Here is a 24,530-nt window from a genome sequence, read left to right on the forward strand (position 1 = left end):
TTCAGAATGTATTGGACCAAAAATAACTCATTGGTCCTATGACCACATAGCATGTTTAAGTGACTGCTAATATTTGAAGCTTGGAGTTTGTCATTCATGATGCAGGGTCTTCTGTATTTGAGGATAAGATCAAATTGTTCCTGTGTCCTTGGGAAAGTGACCCTCCATGAGGCTAACAGCCTCACAGCCCTTTGGAGGCAAGAAAAGACCCCAGGAAAAGATAGCATCATCATTTACAAATAAATATAAGAAAATCCCCCAGGGGAACACACGTTTATGCAAATATTAATAGGAGATCTAGTAATGAGAATAGAAAAACTATACAATATATTTAAAAGGTAAGTGAATAAAACTACACAATCTGGGAATTCCTTCGTAGGGATTCTTGTGGTCTTTTCATCTCACCTTATTCTCCATAAGGTCACATAAAACCTCATGGTCCACTTGAAAGACATCACCCACCGAAATGATGTAGGAGGTCAGCTTGTGTGTCTCTGAACTCTCTCTTCAGTATCAGATGCATCAAGTAAAATGGATTCAATTCATTCCCAAAGTTTTCCTGCCACTCTGCCTCCTTACCTGACCTGTAACTGTCCTCTTTGTAATTGTCCTCAAATGCTGATATTAAAATGCATTAGTGATTCCAGGTAACCCTCCCTTCCTCCATAACATTCTTTAAGCTAATTGCTCAGCAAATCCACATGTAACAGTGAGAGTGACAAGGTAATGTCAAGATACAATGAACTGAAATCAGCATAAAGAATGTTATGTAATCCAGTGAATATAATAATCCCAATGCATATGTAAAGATTTCTCCCTGATACGGTGTGCTGTACGGCCTATAAAGATGTTACTTGTTTCAACTTACCTTTTGAATGACCTCATTAATCTCTGGAGAGTTTGGTGTATACAGTATTTTTCCATGCAGTACAGGTTTTAGGAAAGACCATACCAGTGCACCATTTGGAGACTGTAGAATTTCCTGATAAAGCTTCAAACAAAATGGTGCTGCCAGAATTAAAAGAGGGAGAAGAGTTAGCAGGTGATCCTGGTAAACTGTCCAGTTAAAAATGGAACTGACATACACATCCACTAGGCCTTAATTTCCAATGAAATGGCTCTAACCTGGAGTAAGGTAGCAAAATTTTTATGTACCTGACTTAGCAGTTTTGTCCCCTAGAAGACATCAACACCCCATCTTCCAGGCGGTTGTCTACAGTAGTGATGCACAGATACTTAACAATGGAATTGGGGATTATTTTTAATGTAGCTTTAATAAAAATATTCTTACTTTAATAATCATAATGTTGAGAATAGAAAAAGCTTTTCCTTATGTAGTCACCATGACAAGTCGCTCCTGGATTCTATATGATAATCCATACAAAACTATCATAATCGCTATGTTTAGTACATTAAATCATACTATGCTGACTCGAACAATTCCTTAGGATGGCTCTTACGGGAAAGCTAATTAATTTCAATAACAAGTCTACTTAAGTTGTCTAAATCCATAGGTGATACTTCACTGTAATGATTGGTACTCAAGTGTTACAACATTTGTTAAAATGATAATAACCAGCTCCTGTACCCAACATGAGCTTTGAAAGATCAGTGTTATCTCATCTTCATGCCATGATTCATGCAGAATGATGAGAGCTGTTCTGATTGTTGTATTAACTTCATCTTTCCAAAATATTGTGAACAGACAACATTCTTTTATCACAATACAATAAAAATTTCCCCTAAAATATAAATTGACCATATAACTACATATTAACCTTTGAATCATTGACTGGAGAGGTTATTCTATGTTTCATAACTTGTTCTTTAAATTAAAACTTAACAGAGGTGGGAGCAGTTCTAATCTTAGGAATAATCATGGTATGCATAGAGCAAGAAACTTGAAGTCAAGATCCAAGAGTCACCAGTGACTGGCAAACTGAGCAAACTCAGGTAAGTAGTATAATGCTGTCATAGCTTCTGACATGTCCTCTGGAGAGTGAGGCTAATGGTTTCTGTGATAACCGTTTAGGGAAAAAATGCAGAAAGGGTTCAACAAAGATTGGCCCTCGGTGTTAACCAACTGACTGGATAGATGAATGGATGAGATGATGGATGGAAGGATGGAAGGATGGATGGATGGAAGGATGGATGGATGGAAGGATGGATGGATGGTTGGATGGTTGGATGAAGGGTACGTGGATGAAAGAAGGATAATCAGTCAAGATACCCAAATGAAAATCATAAAAAGAAACTAGTATTAGAGAAACCAGAAACAAAAATGTATTAAAATTAAATAACCCTACTATATGTCTTCACTACCAAACTGCTAACAATATTTGACAGTAATACAAATTATTCATCAGCTAAGGAATATGCTGGCTTACTGCCAAATGATCCCTAAAACCGTCATCAACATTGTTTACCCTCGGGTACTAAAGGGGCTGGAGGTTTCAAGTGAATCAAATATTTTAGACTCAGCTTTTGGAGACACAGCTGGGAAAATTGGCCTGTGGTCAAGGGACTGGGGAAAGTCTACAGAGTGCCACCATGAGCCACAGAGGTCAGCCAAGAAGATCATTACTGCCCTGAAGGCCCAGCTGTTACTCTACACACCAGCCGACATAGGCGGCTCTTGCCTTACTTGAGTCGTGAGGAATGTTGAACTTCTCTTTGTCATCCTCCAAGAGTTCATTAACTCTGGGTAAATTGACAAACATGTTAGAGCTGCTGAGGAAGGACTCCTGGTCCTTACAGAGAAGCTTCATCACAGACTGGAAAGAGGAGAAAGCTGAGCTTCTGGTTTGGCCGTCCTGTGGAACCTGAGGACAAGAAAAGCAGCTGCCAATTCCTTAGGACTTGACAGTGTTTTCTCAGGCTGCTGGAAGCACAGCCCCACATTTGATTGGATTCACAAAAGAAAGAATAGACTCTGCTTGAATCTGTCCTGTTGGTGAGAAACCACTAGAATCACTACCATGAATTTTTTTCTGGCAAATACATGGTAGATGAGAAAAATCACACATACACACACACACACACACACTTCACACACTCATTAAGACACATTCATATACACCTTCATACATATTCACACTCACATTCTCTCACATTTGTGTACTCACACATTCATGTAACACAGTTACATACATTTACATACACTCAAACACTCACATTCACAATTATTTTCACACACATTCATGCACACTCACATACATTCACAAACACTCCTACATATTCATGTATGCATTCACACTCACACTCAGAGTCAAACACACAACCATCTACAAATATACTCACACGATTGCATTTACATGGATGGATACATACACATCCACAGACAGACATCCACATACCTCCTTGTTTATCCAGTAATAATCCATCAAATAATATGGCTATCTCAAATAAGTTAATAGTCTTAGCATGTGTTCACACTGCTAATACTGATTCTTGACTCTACTCGAATTAACTATCAACTGATGAGTACATGGACATACTATTTGCAAGGATTCTTGGTACATCATTATCGACAACCCTGCCCTCTTCCCTCCATCCCCCGCCCCACAATATCCAATTCACCTTACCCATTCCTGGTTGGTTCCATTCCAAGCAGAAAGACTTCAAGCAAAAACTAATATCAAACCACTAACCTAATTCAAGACTGTGTTTGCATTAGGAGAAAATGATCTGTAATTTGTAAGCCAATTATTTATATGTAAACAAATATTCTAAGGTTCTTGAAAGCAATTTGCTATCGGAATTAAGTTAAATAGACCCTTGAAATCTCATCCATGCTAATAATTGCCTTAGAAGATTTTTACTTCATTGACAAAGCATGAACTATTGCAGCCTCCTCAATGGTGGGACATAGACCAAGAGTACTTTTCATGAATATTTCGGGGCAATGACAGGGCTTACTAACATGTTGTGGCCTCCTTGTCCATATACACTGTGGTCTTATAAAGTTATAGCTGATGGAAGAGAAACAAAGGGAAAAGAGAATGAATACAAAGAGAGCAAGCTGAAACATTTCCCCATCCCATGGAGATCAAACACACCTGTTGGAAGTCTGGCATATCCAGCAAGGCAGCTATTTTAAATGTGTGAAGAAACTCAGGGAGGTATTCAAGGGCATGCTGGGCTCTGACAAGGATGGAGCTGAGGCTGGAAATCACATCCAATAGGGACTTGAGCAGGGCGCTTGCTTCAGAAGGTACCAGAGTCTTACAGGACAGAAAAAAAAAAGGAAAAAACAGAATAATCAGTACTATTTCCACTCTCAAAAGCATCTCTTCAGCAATGAAAACTTGGTCTCTTGATTTTATTCTATCTTGAACCTCAAAGGCGTATTTGTTACACTCTATAAAAATTCTGCGTTGGGGTAGACATAACTGTGCTTTGCAGAGCACATTAAATTATAGCAGCATTGTTAAATTGTAAACCAGGAACAAATTGTTAGAATTTGAGTTACTTTCAAAATATTTCTTCATATTTTTTAGATGACTAATGTAGAAATTTGAGAAGAGGCTCAAAATGAAACATGTGTGTGTGTGTGTGTGTGTGTGTGTGTGTGTGTGTGTGTGTGTGTGTGTGTGTGACTCTCAGGTACACTCCATCACGGTGCTCCTAGCACCCTGGGGTAATGCATGAGCAAATGGAGGCCCAGAAAGATAAAAAGCTTCCTGGAGTCCACCAGAAAAGTCCAGAGCTTCGAACTAGACCAGTAAAGGTCTCCTTTGAAACCTACCTGTGCTCAGGTCATCTGGCACACGAGATGCCTTGTCCCTTGTCTTTATATCTCCAGCTACAGAATGTACATTGCAGGAACTGGGAATCTTTCCTGCCTTGCTCATTTATGAACAAAATAAAGATAGAACAGCATCTGCAATATTGCTACAATTACAATTACACAATGAGGCTCTTTTGGCTGTCTTGAGACAACTTAGCAGGCAACCCTCTGTCTGCAGGTGGGAAACATCGGGGCGAGTCCTCTCCCTCTGCAGCTCAACCGCATCCTGAATTTTCAGTTCCCCTGACTGGGCCAAGGAGTCCAGTGGTCACTGCTTCTTAATTTTGTTCTCTGGGGTTCTGCTGGCTCAAATACTTCCCGAAATGCTCTGCTAATGCTCACCTTCTCAGCACTCTAAGAAAGCAGAGACCGCAGGACCAGGAGAGGGATGATGATTTTGTCAGTGCCCCACTCCCCTTTCTACTTAGAGCTGTCATCTAGAAGTGACCCCCCTCAAGGATCCGGGTTTGTGGGAGGAAGTGAGTGGGATTCCAGTATGGGTGGTGTTAACACACAGACCCTACTTCTGCAAAGGCTTCTGGGATTCTCTGTCAGCAAGTGAGACAGACAGTTCCTGGGCCTTGAAGCTGTACTCGAACCTCAGGAGCAATGCGTGTGCCTGAGCATCACAGAACACCCTCCCATCTCCAAGTGATGTCACATATGAGCCACCTCTCACACATTTGTGTATAAGGCAGGAGCCTGATAAAGTGAGCTATTGTTATTAATGGTAGTGTCACCTTTGTTATGCCCCTGGAGACAGGATCCAATCTAATGTCAGGTTCTTCAAAGAACTCTTAGTAGAGCCAATGGCCCTTGTCCAAGTACTTTTTGTCCTTCAGAAACATTGAAAGGCCTTTATGGGAATGTTGGATGAGGCATTAAAATGGGCTAATGGATAGACTGGTAGCTAGCTCCTTCAAGGTATAAGGTGAAGTTGGAAGCAGAGGCTAGGATGAGCAAATGAAGGGATAAGCTCCTTGACAGGTCAGCTGGAAATATCAAAAAAGTTACACCAACAGAGAGAATCTGTAAAATATGGAGGCAATTTCAAAATGTTTATCCTCCTTGAGACTTTAAAGCTACTTATTCTAAAACAAGAGAAAGGTGTTCTTGGAGACTGTGTATATATGGACGTGAGGGTGTGCTGTGGCCAGGTAGATGGACTTTTGCTGGAGGTTTTCTAGACTGACAGGAGGGAAGGAAACCACAAAGGCTAGAAGAGCAAATCTACTCTCTTCTGGACCAAGCCTGACCTCCTGAACATGAAGCAGCAGCAGCCACCTTGCCCTGCCGCAGAGCTGGAGTTCTCTGATGGCAGATGCGACACCTCCTCAGGAGAAAACAGTGGAATTCTGAGGAAGACATAGGGAGAGGGTGCTGGAGATTTAAGTAAAGGTTCCTGTGTGAACCGAGGAAGGCCTTCTAGGGTGGCAGAGGATAAGAAGCAAGGCTGGGATCTGGTGTTGGCTCCACCCACTTCCCACCTGTCCTTCTTCTCTGAGGATGTTACCCTCCTGCTCTTCCAGACTTTCCCTGCTCTGTGGAGGAGTGCTTGTAGGGCAGGTAAAGAGCTGGCACACACAGGAACAGGGAGCTGCTGCATTGCCCACTCTTCTTCGCCTTCCCACAGCTTCCCTGGTAAAACCGGGCACATGTAAACACACAGGGCTGATAACTCCGACTGTGGTGATGAAGAAGGCGAGGGCCATGGCATGGTATGTACAGCATCTGCCTTGGCAGCTTAGGAATGAAGGAGGCCCAGCCCTGCTTCCTCAGACACTCAGGATGCTCTCTTAACAAGCAGGGAAATCTGACTGGGACTGGCAACATTTCTTTCTGGTGCCTCTTCTTCACTACCAGGCTGTGCTCAACGCCTCGATGGTCCTGACCCCATGGACATGATAGAAGATCTTCTAGAGTCTCCTTTATTTGACAAGATCTAGTTGAGATCCCATTTCTAGGTTCAGCCAACATGACCCGGCCCCAAGTGACTGAGGCTACCACAGAATCCCTCATTGATGGTCCATGCTGAAGCTAGCATACAAGTCCACGAGCTGTCCCTAGATTTAAGCAATATGGAGGTCAAAACTATGTATGTACATAGTGCATGTGCAGATATTTTTCTTGTCATTATTCAAAAGGAAATGCAGTAAAAATGAGCATTTATCAGCTCTTGGGTGTTATGCTTGGTATAGAGATGTGAAAGCGTATAGAAAATGTGCAGGTTGGTTTTTGACAACTTGGCACAATCCTAGACATATCTGAGAATGGGAGCCAAATTTGAAAAACAATCCGCCATCAGATTGGCATGTAAGTAAGCCTTGGGAGCATTTTCTTTAAGTAGCTATTGATGCAGGAGGCTTAACTTACTGTGGGTAGCGCTACTTCTGGGCTAGTTGTCTTGGGTGCTCTAAGTAAAGCAAGCTGAGCATGCCATGGGGAGCAAGCCAGTAAGCAGCACTCCTCCATGGTCTCTATTCCTGCCTTGACTACCTTCGGGAAGGTGAGAGTGAAAGAAACCCTGCCCCTCCCTAGCTTGCTTCTGTTCATGGCCCTGGCCACAGCAACAGAAACCTCACTGAGATGGAAGATTATGCTTAGGTTCCACACCTCACATCCTTTCATACAAGGCACCAAGCTCCCTTGCGTTTGCAGCCAGAGGATGCGGGACAACTGAGCACCCAGTGCCAGAGCTTAGTTAGCACAGTGGAAGCAGCACCCCTGCCGTGCCCCTGATGGGTGCAGTCCTTACTCTGTAAATGAAGTTCCTCAGGTTCAGGTTCTGGCCCATTGCCACGAGCAGAGAGAAGACCTGAGAGCCCGGCAGGCTGCAGAGTTCCCTTGTGGCAAACCAGGATTTGTCACTCTCGGGAAACGTCAGCAGGAGACGAAGGACTTCTTCGTCACACTTTCCAGACAACGCTACGGTGAGGACGCTGGAGAGAACCTGTTGTGAGTCACGGGGATCAGACAGAAGAAAGCCAGGTGCAGAATGTGCTTCAGCCACCCCCCACCGCCACCGGACCCCGCTTTCTTACCCCCCACCGCCACCCAGACCCCGCTTTCTCAAGGAACACAAACAGCTGGAAATTCAGTGCGATGAAGATTCACTCACACACACAGTGCCTCTCTTCGCTTTCCATGCTTGTGACAAAATGCTCCCGAAAACACCCATAAGGAAAGAAGGTACATTTTTCCTCATGGTTACAGAGGTTTTGCTCCATAGTCTACCAGCCTGTTACAAGGCACAACCTTTTGGTGGGATGCGCATGGTGAGACCAAAATGCTCACTTCATGGTGACCAGGAAACAAAAACAAGAAAAGCAAGCCTGGTGTCCCAATTTCCCTTTAAGGGCATCAAGGCCACAGTCCCTATGACCTAATTTCCTCCAACCGCTTCCTGAAGGTGACCAAATATTTCCAACATGGGCCTTCGGGTGGTAGCCTGGGCCACGCCACAACAGGGCACAATTCTCTGTTTCATTTTCAGCATGTCTCAATGGAAATGTTTTTGAAATTGGCAAGTCATTGTCTATCTGCAGCTTCCCTTTGCTTGAGCACTCCAGCGATAGGCCCAATAGGCCCGATGCAGAACCGTTCTCAGCAGGGCTCTGTGGGGCACTCCCCAGCTCTGCCCTCGCCCCTGAGGTGGCCTGGTCCCCAGCACTTGGCACATGTCTGTCAATGCTGTTTCACTGCTCTTTGCTTTCAGTTTGCTAGTTCTTTCCCTTTTCACTGTTAACATGTAGGAAACTAGTGGTTTTTGCCTCTCTTACTTCTAGATTGAAATAGAGATTTCCAAGCCTTTCATAGTTTGCTTACAAAAATAAAAGCACATAAACTCTTAAGGAGGCACTGAAGTCAGAGTCTGTTTATACTCCATTGGCATTCCATGACACATTCAAGGACTAGGTGCCCCTTCGGTGGGGCTAATCTTTCAGTTACTGACCTTATAATAAATTACAAAGAAAATAAAACATGAGCGACTAGACACCTTACTGCGTGTTTATAGCTAACATGGGTATGACTGCTCTGAAACGTCCTGGCCAACTGAGGCCCACTGTGTGAATCCTAACAATAAAAGATAGTGTCAAATTAGACTTGTAGTCAAAGGGGGCACATTGGGTGCTTCCATGTGCTACAGAGTCATTAAGAGACAATAGAAGTATATCAGTCAGGGATCCCCAGAGGTACTAAAATTAACACACACACACACACACACACACACACACACACACACACACACACACAGTGGGGGTGGGGAAGAACTTCATCTACAAACTAAGGAAAACCTGGATTTAGGAGCTGAAGAGATGGCTAACAGACAAAGCATTTGCTGTGGAAACAAGAAGAATAGCATTTGGATGCCAGTGCCTATGTAAACAGAGCCATGGCAGCCTGTCTGCAGACGTAGCACTGGGGAGACAGAGAGAGGAGATGCCTGGAACAAAGCTGGCTTCAGGATAGAACTTGGCTGGCAAGGGGGCACATGCAAACATAAGCCCACAACTCCAAGGGAGCTACTCCCAGCTCTAGGTGGCCCCATGAAAGTCCTCCCACACTTCTGAGAGCCTCTGGCCCCTCCTCTTGCCAATGTGTCACTCAGTGGTGCCAGCTCTTAGAGCTTAGGGTTATTTCTTAGAATTTGTTTGAGGGTAAAACTGCTCATCCTGAAATTCTTGGCTTCTCACTAACCAAATAAAAACGCTCCTACTTCGAGCCTCACAGCACCACCAAAGGGTGCCACCCAGTTGGTTTGTTGACACTCCTTTTGTGACTTTACATTTTTACTATTTATCTTTTTTAAAATATTATCATGACTGTTTTTCCTTTCCGGAGGTTTTTTGTTTGTTTTGATTTGTTTGTTTTTATTGGAAAGATGCCTGCCTCAAGTTGCACAGATGAGCACTATAAAGCTAAGGAAACACTGTTGCTCGGTTAGAGGCATGAACTGTTTCCACTCAGAGTGCCACAGGCAACTCAGGCTTGGCTTGCATCCATACCTTGGGCTCTCAGAGATAACGATGCTGTGTTTCTTGTGTGTTTCCTGTGTGTCCGCGTTTGGCTTGGAAATCTACAGGGAGAACAGGAACCTGGGGAGTTGTTTCCCCACACGTGGCATACACCTCATCCATGTGGACATTTCCTTGATTTAGAACTAGTGATGATCCCCATGAGAGCCACTCAGCATTTTCAGCAAGAGCTGCACACAGACGGGGGCCATGGGTTGAGGGCAGGGATGAGCGTATGTGTGGCTCTGCCAGTTATCAAGTCCCTATTTGTATACACTGAGGTAGAGATAAAATGTGAGCAGGGTGGGAGGAGCTCCACTCGCTCTTTGTGTGAGCAGCAAGGAAATACTGATAGCAATGCAGTCGTCATGATCTATGAGAACAGTAACTCTGCTGATTTGAGGTTTGAATGCTAAGAAAGCAAAATCCGATCAAATGGGGAAAACTGACCCCACATACTTTAGTGAACATTGCTCTGCTCTGGGGCTACGGCTGAGATCAGAGCTACTGACATGGTAAAGAATCAAATAGAAGAGAGGAACGGGAGAGAGCAGCAGACAGCTGTGGGACTCTGTCTAGGACCGAGGTCCAGCTTGAAGTCAGTGGGGAAGCCAATGTTAGAGGGGTCTGATCCAAGCTCACACTCTATGACTTGAAAGATACTGGATTTCCATCTAAAAACTCCACGTAAAAGTGTTCGTGTCTTCACAATACTAATAAGAAGACCCAATGCCTCAAAAGGTTGGTTGGGAGAATTGGAAATGGGGGGCTCTGAGAAGCAGGGGGTAGGTATACGGTGTTCGGTAATGCTCCTTAGGGTATATTTGCAATGATCGGCCAAAGTGTACCTTTCACTAGGGTACTTCAAGAAAAGGAGAATAGAAATTGGATAGAATCATTAAATTGAAAAGGACATTTATGTTTAAGACAGCCAGGGTATGGAAGAAAAGAGGGGAAGAGGACAGAGAGGGAAAGGGAGGAGCAAGGAGAAAGGGAGAAGAGCTACTCAATTCCTTCTGTGTTTCCATGCTCCTGAACAGATCCACCTCACAGTGGAAAGGCGTCACTGGGCTCCCTGCACACTGGGACATGCTGCTCTAGAGCACTGAAGTGGGCAATGGGCAGATACCGCCCAGGAGAAGGCAGAAGGGGATGAAGCTCCTTGGGCTAGATGAACTTCAGGATCCAGCTCATTTCAAGAGTCGGAGATGTTGGGTTTTGATGTGATGATGCTGAGGCTCAAGAAAGGAATCCAGAAAGAGAGGAACTGCCCACGTGAACCCTGGCAAGGAAGGAAAGCAGCCAGACCCATCAGCCTGCCCTTGCCTCCTTCAGCATTTCAGTATCTCCACGGTGATGACTCTCAGTCTCCCAGCTCCGGCTCCAATGGCCCCTGCTCAGGCAGACTTCCTATAACTGCCCGTCCCCATCACAGTGTGGCATGTGTGTCACGGGACTTCTTATTGTCTTCTTTACACTGTAAGCATTGCATATTTAATGAGCCATCCTCACAGAAGGTTGGCGCCATAGAGCAACGCCTTTGGTGAGCTGCAGCTAAGAGCCGTGCTTGATGCAGGGGAAGATCTTGAGTGGACAACAGGAAGAGCAAGCAAAGGTTTCTGAAACTTCCCAAGGGACCCAGCACTGCAAAATGTATATTGTAGGGCACCCACAGTTTGGAATTTGTCCGATGTGATACATGTGTAAACTGATTAATGAGACTACGGGAAAGAAAACCAGGGACAAACAAAAGGAGATAGGAATACAAACAGGAAATGGGCATCATCCTGATACTCTAAGAGAAGACAGAGCCCAAAGTGCCATCCCCTAAGCGGCTGTGGATATGTGTGTCCTGTGTATACAATAAAGGGAATAGTCTCGGTTGTTTGAACAGTCAGAATGCATTTGCTTAGTCCCCATCCAAAGACCATCTACTTAGGTGACCACAGTGGTTTACAGAGATGCATAGAAATGCACACAGATCCGGGGGGCTCCCCAAAAGCATCTGTGCTGTAATTGTCACTGCATAACCCACCAGCTCAATGGGCAGCCCCCTCTCACCATAGAACATCAGCGACACCTGGTGGCTGCTTGCTTCTAAGCAGGCAGCAAGGCCCCAATCTCTGCTCAAACCAAACTGGAACTTAAGATGTGGACCTTGAAAGCAATGAGTTTGTCAGCAACGTTTCTATTCAGGCTGCCTTGCTCAAGTTTTCAAGCCACTGCTCCAGATTCTTGTGAGGGGTTCCACACTGCAGTCGCTATCTCCCCTGAAGGTTGCCTAGTTGGAGAGATGTTCGCACAGCTCCACTCTGCCGAGCTCTCCTCTCTCCTCAGCCCCACATTCCCACAGGCATGTGGTATCTAATGAGATGCAATTGATCCCTTTTATTGAAAATGGATACTGCCTTTCTTGTGATGAGTAAATTTGTGATGCTATAGTTTGCACTTCAGATCCCTGGCTTTTCATCTATTTCATTCTTAATTTAGATTGACTGCTAATGAGTCTACTTACTAAGCTTGCATTGAGCCCCAATTAGTCAGAATTAACATGAAATTAAATTTATATTAGATCCTTAGTGATTGTCAATTGAAGCATTCATGCATAAGCTGCTTTCTTGACTCTCTGCGGAGGAAGGCAACCGTGTCCCCTAAAAGTACAGAAGATTGTCTAAGAAAACTGAAAGTGTTTGCTATAGCCAACATGGGGGCCATTTGCTCCCTTCTCTTCTGATAAGAATACTCCCAGCACCATTTCAACAAGTTAAGAGATAAGTAACATAAGTAAGAGTCTCTCTCTCTCTCTCTCTCTCTTATATATATATATATATATATATATATATATATATATATATATATATATATATATATATATATATATTTGTTTGTTTGTTTTTTTGAGACAAAGTTTCTCTGTGTGGCCTTGGCTGCCCTGAATTTCCTTTGTAGATGAGGCTGGCCTCGAACTCACAAGATCTGCCTGCCTCTGCCTCCCCAAGTGCTAGGATTGCATAAACCACTCTTTTTTTCCCAATTCTTTACCCAACACTTCTCAGCCATACTAGGGAAGCCCAAGCCTGCTCATCTGTTATGAGTCACACCCATACCACATGACCAGGGCATACAGTAACCCCCATCATGGTAGATTACATTTACCTGGCTTTGTTTGGGGACTTGAGATTTATGACGCATGTGGAACCATATAAAACCTTAATGGACTTTATGCATCAGAATAAGAAACCACTAAAATAAATGTTGCCAACAATGTTGTCCCTTTTTGTCCCAAATGAAGGTATTGTTCCCACATTGTGTCATAAGATGTTGGCATCCTCCAGGTCCCTGCTTGCTCTCGTGTGTTCCTCTGGTTTCAGCTACATCTTTTATACAGACATTCGTTTCCCCAGTTATGGAAGGGAGAGGAGGAGACAGGGAAAGGCTGCCAGGGCACCTGCAGCTGTGAGGGGTCCCTCGGCAGGAAGGCATCCCTGTACCTTTGCATGGGAAATGTTGGCTTCTAAGATGCTGTGGATGGTTTCCTCTGAGATGTGGAAGGAGGAGAGAAAGTCCTCGGTTAATTTGGTGACGTTCTCCATCAAATCCTTTACTCTTACATCTGAAGAGTACACAAAAGGAACAGAACATTCATAATAGACTTTCAGAATTTTTATTGATTTAAAACAAAACTTTATTTTTGTCACCTAAATAAGAAGTTTCCCTCATGCAGTCCAGCTTGTAGTCGGTACTAACTTAAGTTTCATCTTACTCTTCTAGGGGAATCTGAGGTCACTTCTTGTTTATGTAAATAAAAGCCTCTTGTTATGTTGGGTTTTGTTTTGTCTTGCTTTTAGACAACATACAGCACAACTCTTGCTTCTTGGATTTTTACTATATTAGAATAAAATACTGCATTTCATTTTTACTTAGGTTTTTTTTTTAATGAAATGTAATCACCTCATTTCTCCTCTCTCTCCTGCCTCGTAACCCTCTTATGTCCAACTCTCAAATCCAAGTCCTCCTCTTCTCCACCAGGATAGCACAACTTTCCTTTTGTACATTTTATTTTAATAATATGTTGGACTGAAACACTAAATGTAATTTTTAATCAAGCAAGTTTGGAAACCACATACCCTCTGTGACTGTGAAATTGCTTAGAAATGTCATAACAGGAATCTTTGACATCCAAGTCTCCTCGAGACTTTTGGTCAACCTAAAGTGACAGAAAACTAAAATTAGACAAGATAAAACACCAGAAGCAACGTTGGAATGAATAACCTTGCCTCGGTTCCAGCAGCCAGGCTGGATAACACGGGGTCTGTCTCTGATAAATGGACACACTCTGTCCCCTGATACTGTCTGTGTGTGAATTTCCTCAACACCGGGTTTCCAGTGTGTCCTTGCTCAGCCCGGCCCAGCAAATGCATCAGGGTGATGACAAGATATTCGTGATAAACAGCCTCTTATAGATCTGGGAAATAGATCAAGTAGACTGTGGTGTATCGGAGAAATTAACGCAGCCATAGGTAACAGGCACACATCTTTCTGAGCATTGAGGATACTGGGGAGGGCACAAGAGTCTATTACACACACCTGTGTATGTGCTGTTGAACGATTCCCACCATGGGCTGGCACATACAGCCTTGGGTAGAAGCATTTTCCAACTTGCTTCTGAATCCTTTTAGAGCACTGGGAAGACTCCTGCTGAGCCATTCACAGTCCTGCTGACTGGGTGAGGTCCACATCTTTGCAATTTCCTAGAAAACACAGCAGTGATAGAAATCATAGTATTTATCTGCTCGAGGTTGAGGCTGGTTTGCAGGGAAATGCAGGCCTCTGGTTATTTCCTGAATCATTGAACACTCCCATTTCCTCTGCACATGTGCAGAAGGAGACCAGAGCAAGACCATATGCTCTGCTATAAGAGGACAGAAAACAAACCCTACCATGATACCTGGCACGTAGATTCCGAGAGCCCGGTTCCCAATGCCTCTTGACCACTCAGAGTTCAATAGGGGGAAATACCAACACAAAAAAGATGGCCACAGACCTGGAAACATGTTGAAAGACATAGAGTGAAGAGCAGATGTATGAGGTCTGCACTGTCAATCATGGAAACGCAAATACAACCTGGTCTCCTCAAATCTTCTAAGTTGTCTATTGTTTATAAGACAAGGAATGGTTATGTTGAAAACAGAGAGAAAACAGAACCCTTGTATATCGCTGGTGAGAATGTTAAGTAATACCACCAATAAAGAAGACAGTATATTGAGTTCCTCAACGCTGCCATACAATATCAAACATCACTCCTGGGTCTATACCTAATGGATAGGAAAGCAGGTATGAAAGACACATCTGCACACTCATGCTCAATGCAGCATCATTCGGAATGAGTAAGACATGAAATTGACCTGAATTGACCTGAGAGATACATTGATAAAGAACAAAAGCCTTACCCATGCTATAAAATACTATCCAGCCATTTAAAAGAAAGAAATCATGTCATTTCCCATACCATATATGAAATCTATAAGAAATACTAAGTCAAGTAAGTCAATTAAAAAAACCCTGCCCTTAGATAAGCAAGATGAAGCCTGAGAAATCAGCAGTGAGGACCACACAGCACCCAGGCAGGAACAACGGCAAGAGAACACTTCTGAGGGCATCCAAGATGGCAGCACTGACCACGCACCGTGTCTGATCTGTAGGACTCAGCCTAAGGACTGGCTGGGAGCTACAGATCATAAGACCTGGAGAGCCCTTGGTGAGAAGAGTCCACACAGTGTAGGGCACAGATGGATCTGGCCTTGGGCCATCCAACTGGTCCATGGAGGAGAGGTGGCAGTCCCTAGAGTCTGGACACATACCTGCCTGCAAACTACAGCTGCACCCTATATCTCAGACTCTGTATCTGGGACTAAACTGTGGGCAGTGATGTGCCATCATCTGGATCTGCTGGCACAGGGAAGAACCCAGAAGAATTTGGTGGATCTGATGTTAGACCACACCACCAATCCACAGAAATCCCCAGGGCCTGAGCAAGCTCAGGCAAGCTATCCAAAGTCCAGGCAAACGCAGACTATCAGACTGTACCTGCACTCTCTCTCTCTCTGACTGATCTGTGGGCTACAGAACACCAGTGTCTGTGTCTGTGTCTGCTGGGTCAGGGTGGAGCCCAGAGTGTTGAGCTGACATACATCTGACCTGGGATCACCCTGCCAGTCCAGGGAGGAACCTAAGGCCCAGGCAGCTTTGGACACGTTCTCCAAAGCCCAGCCAAACACCAGCTAACACACTGTATCAGCACTCTCAGGGACTGAAGCAAGGCCCCAGGGCCTGGGTGTTAATGGCATATGTACCAAAGCCCAGCCAAATACAGGCTATAGCCCTATACCCACACTCTCTCTTGAGCTGAAGCAAGGCCTGGGTACCCTAGTGGTGCAGGCAGGGTCTTCAAAGCTCAGCCAAACACAGGCTAGTGGGCTGTACCTGCACTCTCTCTGGGACTGAACCTTGGGTTTTAGAGTACCAGCAACAGAGTTTGCTTTCCCAGTGGGGAGCCAGAGTATGGAGCAAAGTCCCATGGAGCTGAACCCAGGACACCTGCCTATTCCAGGGAAGGGTTCCCTGATCCCCACAAGTGAGGGGTCTCAGCCTATAGTCACTCACCTATGAACTGCTCTCAACAGCCAGTGAAGGACACCAGAAACTACCCTCCAATATCAGAAATACCAAGATGACTAAAGGCCAGCATAAAAACAAAACAAAACAAAAAAGCCAAAATACTATATCATTTCCAAGACTCAATTATCCCAAAGCAATCAGCCCTGGAAACCCAAAAATAACTGAAGCACAAGAAAATGCCCTCAAATTCTTCATAATGAAGATGATAATGGAAGAAATTAATAAAATCTGTAAACAAATACAGGAAGATACAGCCAAACAGATTGAGGACCTTAGAGAGGCCATGATAAAAGCCTATAGAGAGGAAATGAAGAAATCACTGGAAGAAATCAAGAAAAATGCAAACAGTCAGGTGTAGGAAATCAATGATAAATGGAAACAATGATAAAAGCACAAATAAAGGCAAGCCTGTAAAGAGAGAACCTAGCAAAGAAAACGGGAGGTGCAGAGGTAATCATCTCCAAAAGAATCCAAGGGATGGAGGAAAGGATCTAGGGTGTAAAAGATACAATGGGACAATTTGATTCAACCATCAAAGAAAATGTTAAATCTGGAAAATACCTGACACAAAGCATCCAAGAAATCAAGGACACCATGAAAAGATAAAACCTAAGGATAATAGGAATTGAGGAAAGAGAAGACCCCCAGCTCCAAGGCCCAGAAAATATTTTCAACAAAATCATACAAGAAATTTTTCCCAATTTAAAGAAACAGATGCACATAAACATACAAGAGTCCTATAGAACACCAAATAGAGTAGACCAGAAAAGAAAATCCTCCTGCCACATAATAATCAAAACATAAAATGTGCAGAATAAACAAAAAAAATTTAAAAGCAGCAAGGGAAAAAGACCAAGTAACACATAATGGCAAACCTATCTGAATCACACCCAACTTTTCATCAGAGACCATAAAAGCCAGAAGGGCCTGGGCAGAGTCTTGCAAACCCTAAGAGACCACAGATGCCAGTCCAGTTACTATATGCAGTGAAACTTTCAAAAAACCATAGATGGAGAAAACAAGATATCCCATGTCAAAAACAAATTCAAACAGTACCTATCCACAAATCGAACCCTACAAATCAAGTTACTAGAAGGAAAACTCCAACACAAAGTGGCCAACTACAACCAGGATAACACAGGAAATAGACAACTTCACTTTGAGCAAAACAAAACCCAGACAAACACACTACTACAACCAACATCAAAATCAAAGGACTTAACAGTCACTGGTCGTTAATCTTTCTCAACATCAATGGTCTCAACACTCCAATAAAAAGATACAGACTAACAGAATAGATGCATAAAAACAAGACCCAATGTTCTGCTGCATTCAAGAAATACAACTTGGCTGCAAAGATAACCATTACCTCAGGGTGAAAGGCTGGAAAAAAGTCTTCCAAGCAAATGGACACAAGAAGCAGGCTGGGGTAGCCATTCTAATATCTAATAAAATGGACTTTCAACCAAAATTAATCAAAAGAGATGAGGAAGGGCACTTCATACTCATCAAAGGAAAATTCAACCAACATAACATCATTATTCTGAACATCTATGCCCCAAATACAAGGGCACCCACATTTGTAAAAAAAAAATTAATAAAGCTTAAACCACACAATGATTCCCCACACATTAACAGTGAGAGATTTCAACACCCTACTTTCACCAAAGGACAGGTCAACGAAACAGAAGCTAAAGTGAAAAATAATGACACTAACCGGTGTCATGAATCAAATAGTGAAGATCAAAAACTCACATGACAGCACATGCTGGTGAGGATATGGAGAAAGGGAAATACTCCTCCATTGCACTCCCATTGCATATACACAAAAGAAATTCCACCATACATCAAGGACATTTGCTCAGCTATGTTCATAGCAGCCTTATTCATAATAGCCAGAATCTGGAAACAACCTAGATGTCCCTCATTTGAAGAACAGATAAAGAAACTGTGGTACATTTACACTATGGAATACTACCCAGCTATTAAAAACAAGAAAATCTTAAAATTTGCAGGCAAATAGATGAAACTAGAAATGATCATCCTGAGTGAGATAACCCAGACCCAAAAAAGACTCACATGGTATATGCTCACTTATAATTGGATATTAGCCCAACATGGGTGTCCTCTGAGAGTTTTCCCTCACCAGGGGATTGGGACAGATGCTGGGACTTACTGTCCAGGTGAGAGGGGTATGGAAGAATGGAGAGATAGAAGAACCCAGAGGGTCCTGGAGCCCCACAAGAAGACCATCAAGGCTTGCAGATCTGGACCCAGTGGGCCTACACAAACTGCTGTACCAACCAAGGACAATGCACGCAGTAAACCTAGACCCCCTATTCAGATATAGCCAATGGACAGCTTATTCTCCACAGTTGTGCAGAGAATGTGGACTGCTGCTGACATGAACTCTGGTGCCCCCTATTTGACCACTTCCCCTTGGTGGGAGGCCTGGTGGCACTCTGAGGAAGAGAAAGCATGCTATCCAGATGAGACCTGATAAACTATGATCATATATGGGGGAGGAGGTCCCCTTCTCTCACAGGTCTAGAGGAGAGGAAAAGGGTAAAAAATCGAGGGGCAGGGCAACATGAAGATATAAGTGAGGGGGTAACAATTGGGATGTAATCTGAATCCATTATTTTTTTAATTTTTAAAGAGCAAATTTCTGCTGGAGTAAGAAAAGACACTCAACTCTCTCTCACGCACGCACACACACACACACACACACACACACACACACACACACACACACACACACACGTAGATTTCCACTGTTGCCACATCCTCACCGTGCATTGCTCTAAAAAGGGATGCATAGACCCATCTACTTCCTGAATGTCCCCATGCAAGCAGGAAGGAAATGGATGGTGGCAATTGTCAGGCAGGCAAGCTCCTGCAAGACTGAGATGGTGAGGCTGCACCTGTCATTTCTAGCATGCTCCTTTCATATGCTGTGCTTTTTCTGATCCTGTGAGTGAGGCTATCACCTAGATGTTTCACAGACCTGATGCTCCTCTCCTTCCATAGAGGTCTTTCCTTACAGCACTCTGTGCTGAGACAATCACAGTAGGTACAATGAGCGTTGGCTTACCTGCCAACCCACTTCTGAGAACACAGCAGAGCTCGCCTCATCTCTTGGAGCCTCTGCCCTTGGTATGCTCCCTCCCAGAACTCCCAGGTCATCATTATTCAGATGCACATATAGCACTCCTACTGCTAATTTTATTCATATATTTAACAAAATAATAACTTTGACCTAGAAAGAATTACAGAGAAATAAAGTTCACCACCCTCTCCAGGAGCAGGAATTGATAAAAGAAAAATTCCAATATCCTTGAGCATAGACGGACCAGCCTATAGTTTTAAGAAGTATCTAACACAAAGACTGACACTTGACCCTGTTAGCCTGCAGCCTTGAGATCATGCAGAACCACTACATGTAAAAGGCAGCACATCAGCCCTCATTCTATGAGTGAAGCCGGCATGCATCTCTCAGACGAAAGGCAGATGAGTTCACACCACTGGATCCAAAGGACTAGGCATGAGGAGGTATCCAGAAGCCCACAAGCCAACCTAGCATTCCAGCCACATTCCCTGATTCTGGTCAACCCAAAAGTGTCACTCTGTGGGCACTGATGTCTTTTTGAAACCTAATTTCAGGTTCCTACTGATCCCAAGGCAGTTACTTTCTCCTGCTGGGAAAACAATGTCTTAGAGTTGCCACTCTGAGTTTTCCTCATCTGGACCAATGAGTGGTGCCCCTTGCTGGTCCTAAGCAAACCGCACAGTGGAATACTTAAGACATCAGACAGCTAACATAGCACCTTTGCCTACCTCAGCCGGACACAGAGAAACCCCATGACATCACCTGGATAAGATTTACATTTCTGAAAGACTCACACATCAAATGCCCTCAGACAAAGGTTGTCAATTTGATATTCCTACCATGAGGAAACCCCCAACTGAGGAGTTGTTCTCATCAGACTTGCCTGTGGGCATGTCTCTGAAGCATTTTCTTCATTTCTGACTGACATAGGATGGCTTAGCCCACTGCAAATGGTACCATCCATAGGCCAAGGCTTTGTAAGAGAGCTAGCTGACATGACCCAGAGCAGTGCAGGAAGCAGCTTCACCATATGGCTTCTGCCTCAAGCTCCTTCCTCAGTTTCCCCTTAGGATAAATTGTAATGTGTAAGCCAAATAAGCTGTTTCTTCCCCTGAGTTGCTTTTGGTCACGGTGTTTATCACAGCAACAGAAACAAAACTAAGACATGTTTTTCCTCCTGACATAAGCACTTGTGTGTTTTCACCATCAAAGCAGCAGCTTCTGCTCTGTGTTGAAGCTAAGATGTCCCAGTCAGAGTTACTAATGAGCACACATTGATTAGAACTATGAATGCTGTCTTGGAGTCAGTTGTTTCAAAATCTGGACGATGTTACCTGGTTTTTGTTTTTTGTTTTTGTTTTTTTTAATCATAAACATCTCTCAGCACTCAAAAATTCAAAGGTTTTGTTATGGTTTTGTTTTGTTTGTTGCACCTGAATTTGCCTTATGTAAATAAAATGTCTGAGGCCTGAAGTTTTTCCTTTCTGGATATCAGAATATCTGAATACACATTATGAGGAATCTTAGGGCTAGGAACCTACTCTAACTGGACTCTATTCACACAGTCTAAAGGCATCCCACATAGTACTTTAGTGCATCTGTATTTTGAGTGTGGCCTGCCGTGGGTGTGTTTTCATGTGTGTTACCATGTTGGTGCCCAAAGTTTTAGATTTTGGAATATGTTGTATTGGGGACTTTCAGATTATAGACATCTCATCTTTACAGACAAGGACATCCACAGCCTGCAAATCAGAAAGTAGCTGTCTAAATAAACCAACACAGACACGCACACACACACACACACACACACACACACACACACACACATACACAAACACACAAACAAACAAAAACAAAAAAAACAGGGGCTGCCAAGGCAGTTATCTGGTGGGTTCCTCAGGGCTTCTCTTTCACACACATTTCTCTGCAGAAGCTAAGGACTCACACATTAAACACAGGACCAGACCCACAGTTCACAGGCCTTCCTCAGAAGAGCGGTCTTGTAGGCTTCACCAGGGTTGAGCCAGCGATGAATGGTCTTTGTCAGCATCATCTCTCTGATTCGCAGGAGAATCCAAGACTCCCTGACCTTCTGACTGGAAAGTGTCACTTTACCACAAAAACAGTAAACCCTCAGCATTGTCCCTAAATAAAACTCAAGAACCTTGTTGCTGGAGAAACACCACCATTGTTCCAGCTTCTCAAGGACTCTGGTCCTGTCTGTGGGCCTCCTGGCCTTTAATATCTATGGACGGACTCCATATAAAAATCATCCTCTAATTCAGTATAAGGTAGATCCCTGAGTAGGATTCATGAATATTAATAAGAAAGGAAACTGCCATATGGAGCTCCATCAGCTGCCAGTCTTTGGTGTTTTCCACTGTTCTCAGTTACCTAAGCCCACAAGGGCCAGCAGATACATAAAAACTATCCTGCCAAGACGATGGCTTTTCAGAGAAGGAGATGCTGGCTTATGGGACCGCTTCAGCCATTAATTCAACAAGATCTCATGCACTCCAAGGAAATAGTATCTTCCAGACATAAGAGAACCGGTGCACATATGAACTCACAGAGGCTGTGACAGAATGCATAAGACCTGCACAAGTTCAAACCAGACAAAATTCCAGTACTGAAAGGGGAAGTGAATATAAAGTCCTACCGCAAACCAAGCAACTGATGCATGCTGGAAAAGGGAAAATCAGTTTTCTCCAAAAGAGTGACACAAACTATCTCAACCACACTTCAGGGTAGGACCCATGTCCACAAGTAGTTGTGGTTTTGCTTTGTTTAGATTTTTATTTTAAGAGGGGTGATGGAGGCATAAAAGATAAAAACAATGAAATTGGTTGGGTAGGGAGGTAGGAAGGATCTGGAAGGAATTAGAGGCTAGAAAAGAATATTATTAAGGCAGGCACTGGTGGTATATGCCTTTAATTGCAGCACATAGGAGGCAGAGGCAGGTGGATCACTGTGAGTTCAAAGCCAGGCTGGTCTACAAAGCAAATCCAGAACAGCCAAGCTACAGAGAGAAATCATGTCTCAGAAAACAAAAAAACAAAGAGAGAAAGAAAGAAAGAAAAAAAGAAAGAAAGAAAGAAAGAAAGAAAGAAAGAAAGAAAAAAAGAAATGAATGAATGAATATTAGCAAAATACACTGTATAAAAATTAAATAAAAAGTGGGGGGGGAGTCAAGAGAGGATAGTGAGTGAATATGATAAAGTATATTGTATACATTTATGAAATGTCATAATGAAACTCGTTGTTATAAATAATTAATATGTGCTAATAAAAATAAAGAAATAAAAAACTACCTTTCCAAAACATAGATGACAGACAATGGATTGACGGGTGGATCAATGTATGGGTAGGTGAGTGGATGGATGACAGATGGACAGATGGGTAGATGGATGAATGTGTAGACACATAATAGATGAGATGGATGGAGATATATATAAGATAGATACATAGATACATAATAGATGGATGAACAGGCAAATAGACAGAAAATCTGTTTGTGAGCACTTGCCCATTCCCATGGTTTAAACACCCTACTCCCTGCAAGCATGATGCCTTTGAACACAGAGCTAGCAAGCCCTGCTCAGTAGCAAGCACACAGCAGCAAAGCAGCATCATGCATGTGACATGAATACAAATGGGCTCAAGACACAGGCAGCAAAATGTATCAAAACCAAGAAGCTGGGTGTTCCGACTATTTGTTACTTTTGATTTTAACATCATTCATTCAATCATATGTGTCCATAATTGGAGTTTTAACTATGCAAATGTTTAACTACTGCTTGTGAAATCCCTCAGACTTTAACAAGCAATACTACCTTGCCTGAGCAGGCACCACTGCCTTAGCCTGGGCCAACCGTGATGAACGTGAAAATGTTCTGAAACATGAAACAAGACAAACCTGATAGTGGCGATGTACCAGCGTGATTCCTTGCACAGCAGATAAGATAAGGTGCCTCATCCCACCTCGCCTGCAACTCAGCGTAGCACACAAAATGTCCTTCGTCAAGGAAGGGTTTTCTGCCAGGAGGAACAGAAGAAACTAATAAACAACTCTCTCTTGACCAGCCCAGTCTCAGAAAATTGTTCTTCAAAGATTCAAAATGATCCAAATTCTTAAACATTTCTTAAATCATCAAGATGCATAGGCAGGTAAGAATGAAACTGCACTTTTTTTAAAACACTTTGCTTTTTAATATCTATGTATCTCTAGATTCTGGGTCTCCATCCAGTACCCCACCTGCTCACACCCAGGAGGCCACCAGACTCATGGCAGCTCCTGACCACATCCCCCTTCCCTCACCATATCTGCCTTGAGACCAAAAAGAGCTGCTCAGTTACAGAAATCTGGACAGGAACCTGTGCCCCCAGGTTCTTCTCTGGCCACTGGCCACCTCTACCTGCTGTGTACTCGGACTCTGTGTTCCCTGTGCTCCCGTCCCCACCCTGCACTTCTGCGGGGGACTTCTGCCTCCTCTCTGGCTAGCTACCTCTGAGAACCCAGCCATAGTCCTTCCCTTCCCTTGCATGGCTAACTAGGGCCCTGTGAGCTCATCTCCCTATGCACTTCCCCCTGCCAGAATGTCACCTCTGCTTTCAGGTAGACTTGGCATTCAGCACATGGCTAAGTGAATTCTGGATTCTGGGTCTCTATAGAAAATAAAGTATGTTTGTATGAACAACTAAACATTAATTTTTCAAATATTAGAAATACCAATCCTTACAAATATTAAAAAACAAAAACAGTTTTAGTCTGGGCAGTATACCAAGAGAGGAAATACAAACTGCATAGTCTCTACTCAATCCCAGTGTGGTGGTGCACACCTGCACTCCCAGCATCTAGGAGGCTGAAGCAGGATGATCACAAATTTAGGGCCAGCTTAAACCATATGAACATTGTCTTCCCAACACAAGAAAATAAAAA

General features: G+C 43.4%; 1 protein-coding gene across 1 annotated transcript in view; it reads right to left on the reverse strand.

Moving 5' to 3' along the window:
• ABCA13 (ATP binding cassette subfamily A member 13) overlaps positions 1–24,530 on the reverse strand; it is a 418,312-nt gene that overhangs the window by 277,102 nt on the left and 116,680 nt on the right. The window contains exons 20-27 of the mRNA XM_084798070.1: positions 23,508–23,626; positions 14,392–14,555; positions 13,932–14,011; positions 13,296–13,417; positions 7,545–7,739; positions 4,059–4,223; positions 2,645–2,822; positions 869–1,008 (exon numbers count right to left, since the gene is read on the reverse strand). Coding sequence (XP_084654196.1) covers positions 869–1,008; positions 2,645–2,822; positions 4,059–4,223; positions 7,545–7,739; positions 13,296–13,417; positions 13,932–14,011; positions 14,392–14,555; positions 23,508–23,626 — 1,163 coding nt within the window. The remainder of the gene's footprint in view (positions 1–868; positions 1,009–2,644; positions 2,823–4,058; positions 4,224–7,544; positions 7,740–13,295; positions 13,418–13,931; positions 14,012–14,391; positions 14,556–23,507; positions 23,627–24,530) is intronic.

The sequence above is a fragment of the Acomys minous genome (genome assembly GCF_964271855.1).
Source record: "Acomys minous genome assembly, chromosome: 10".
Classification (NCBI taxonomy): domain Eukaryota; kingdom Metazoa; phylum Chordata; class Mammalia; order Rodentia; family Muridae; genus Acomys; species Acomys minous.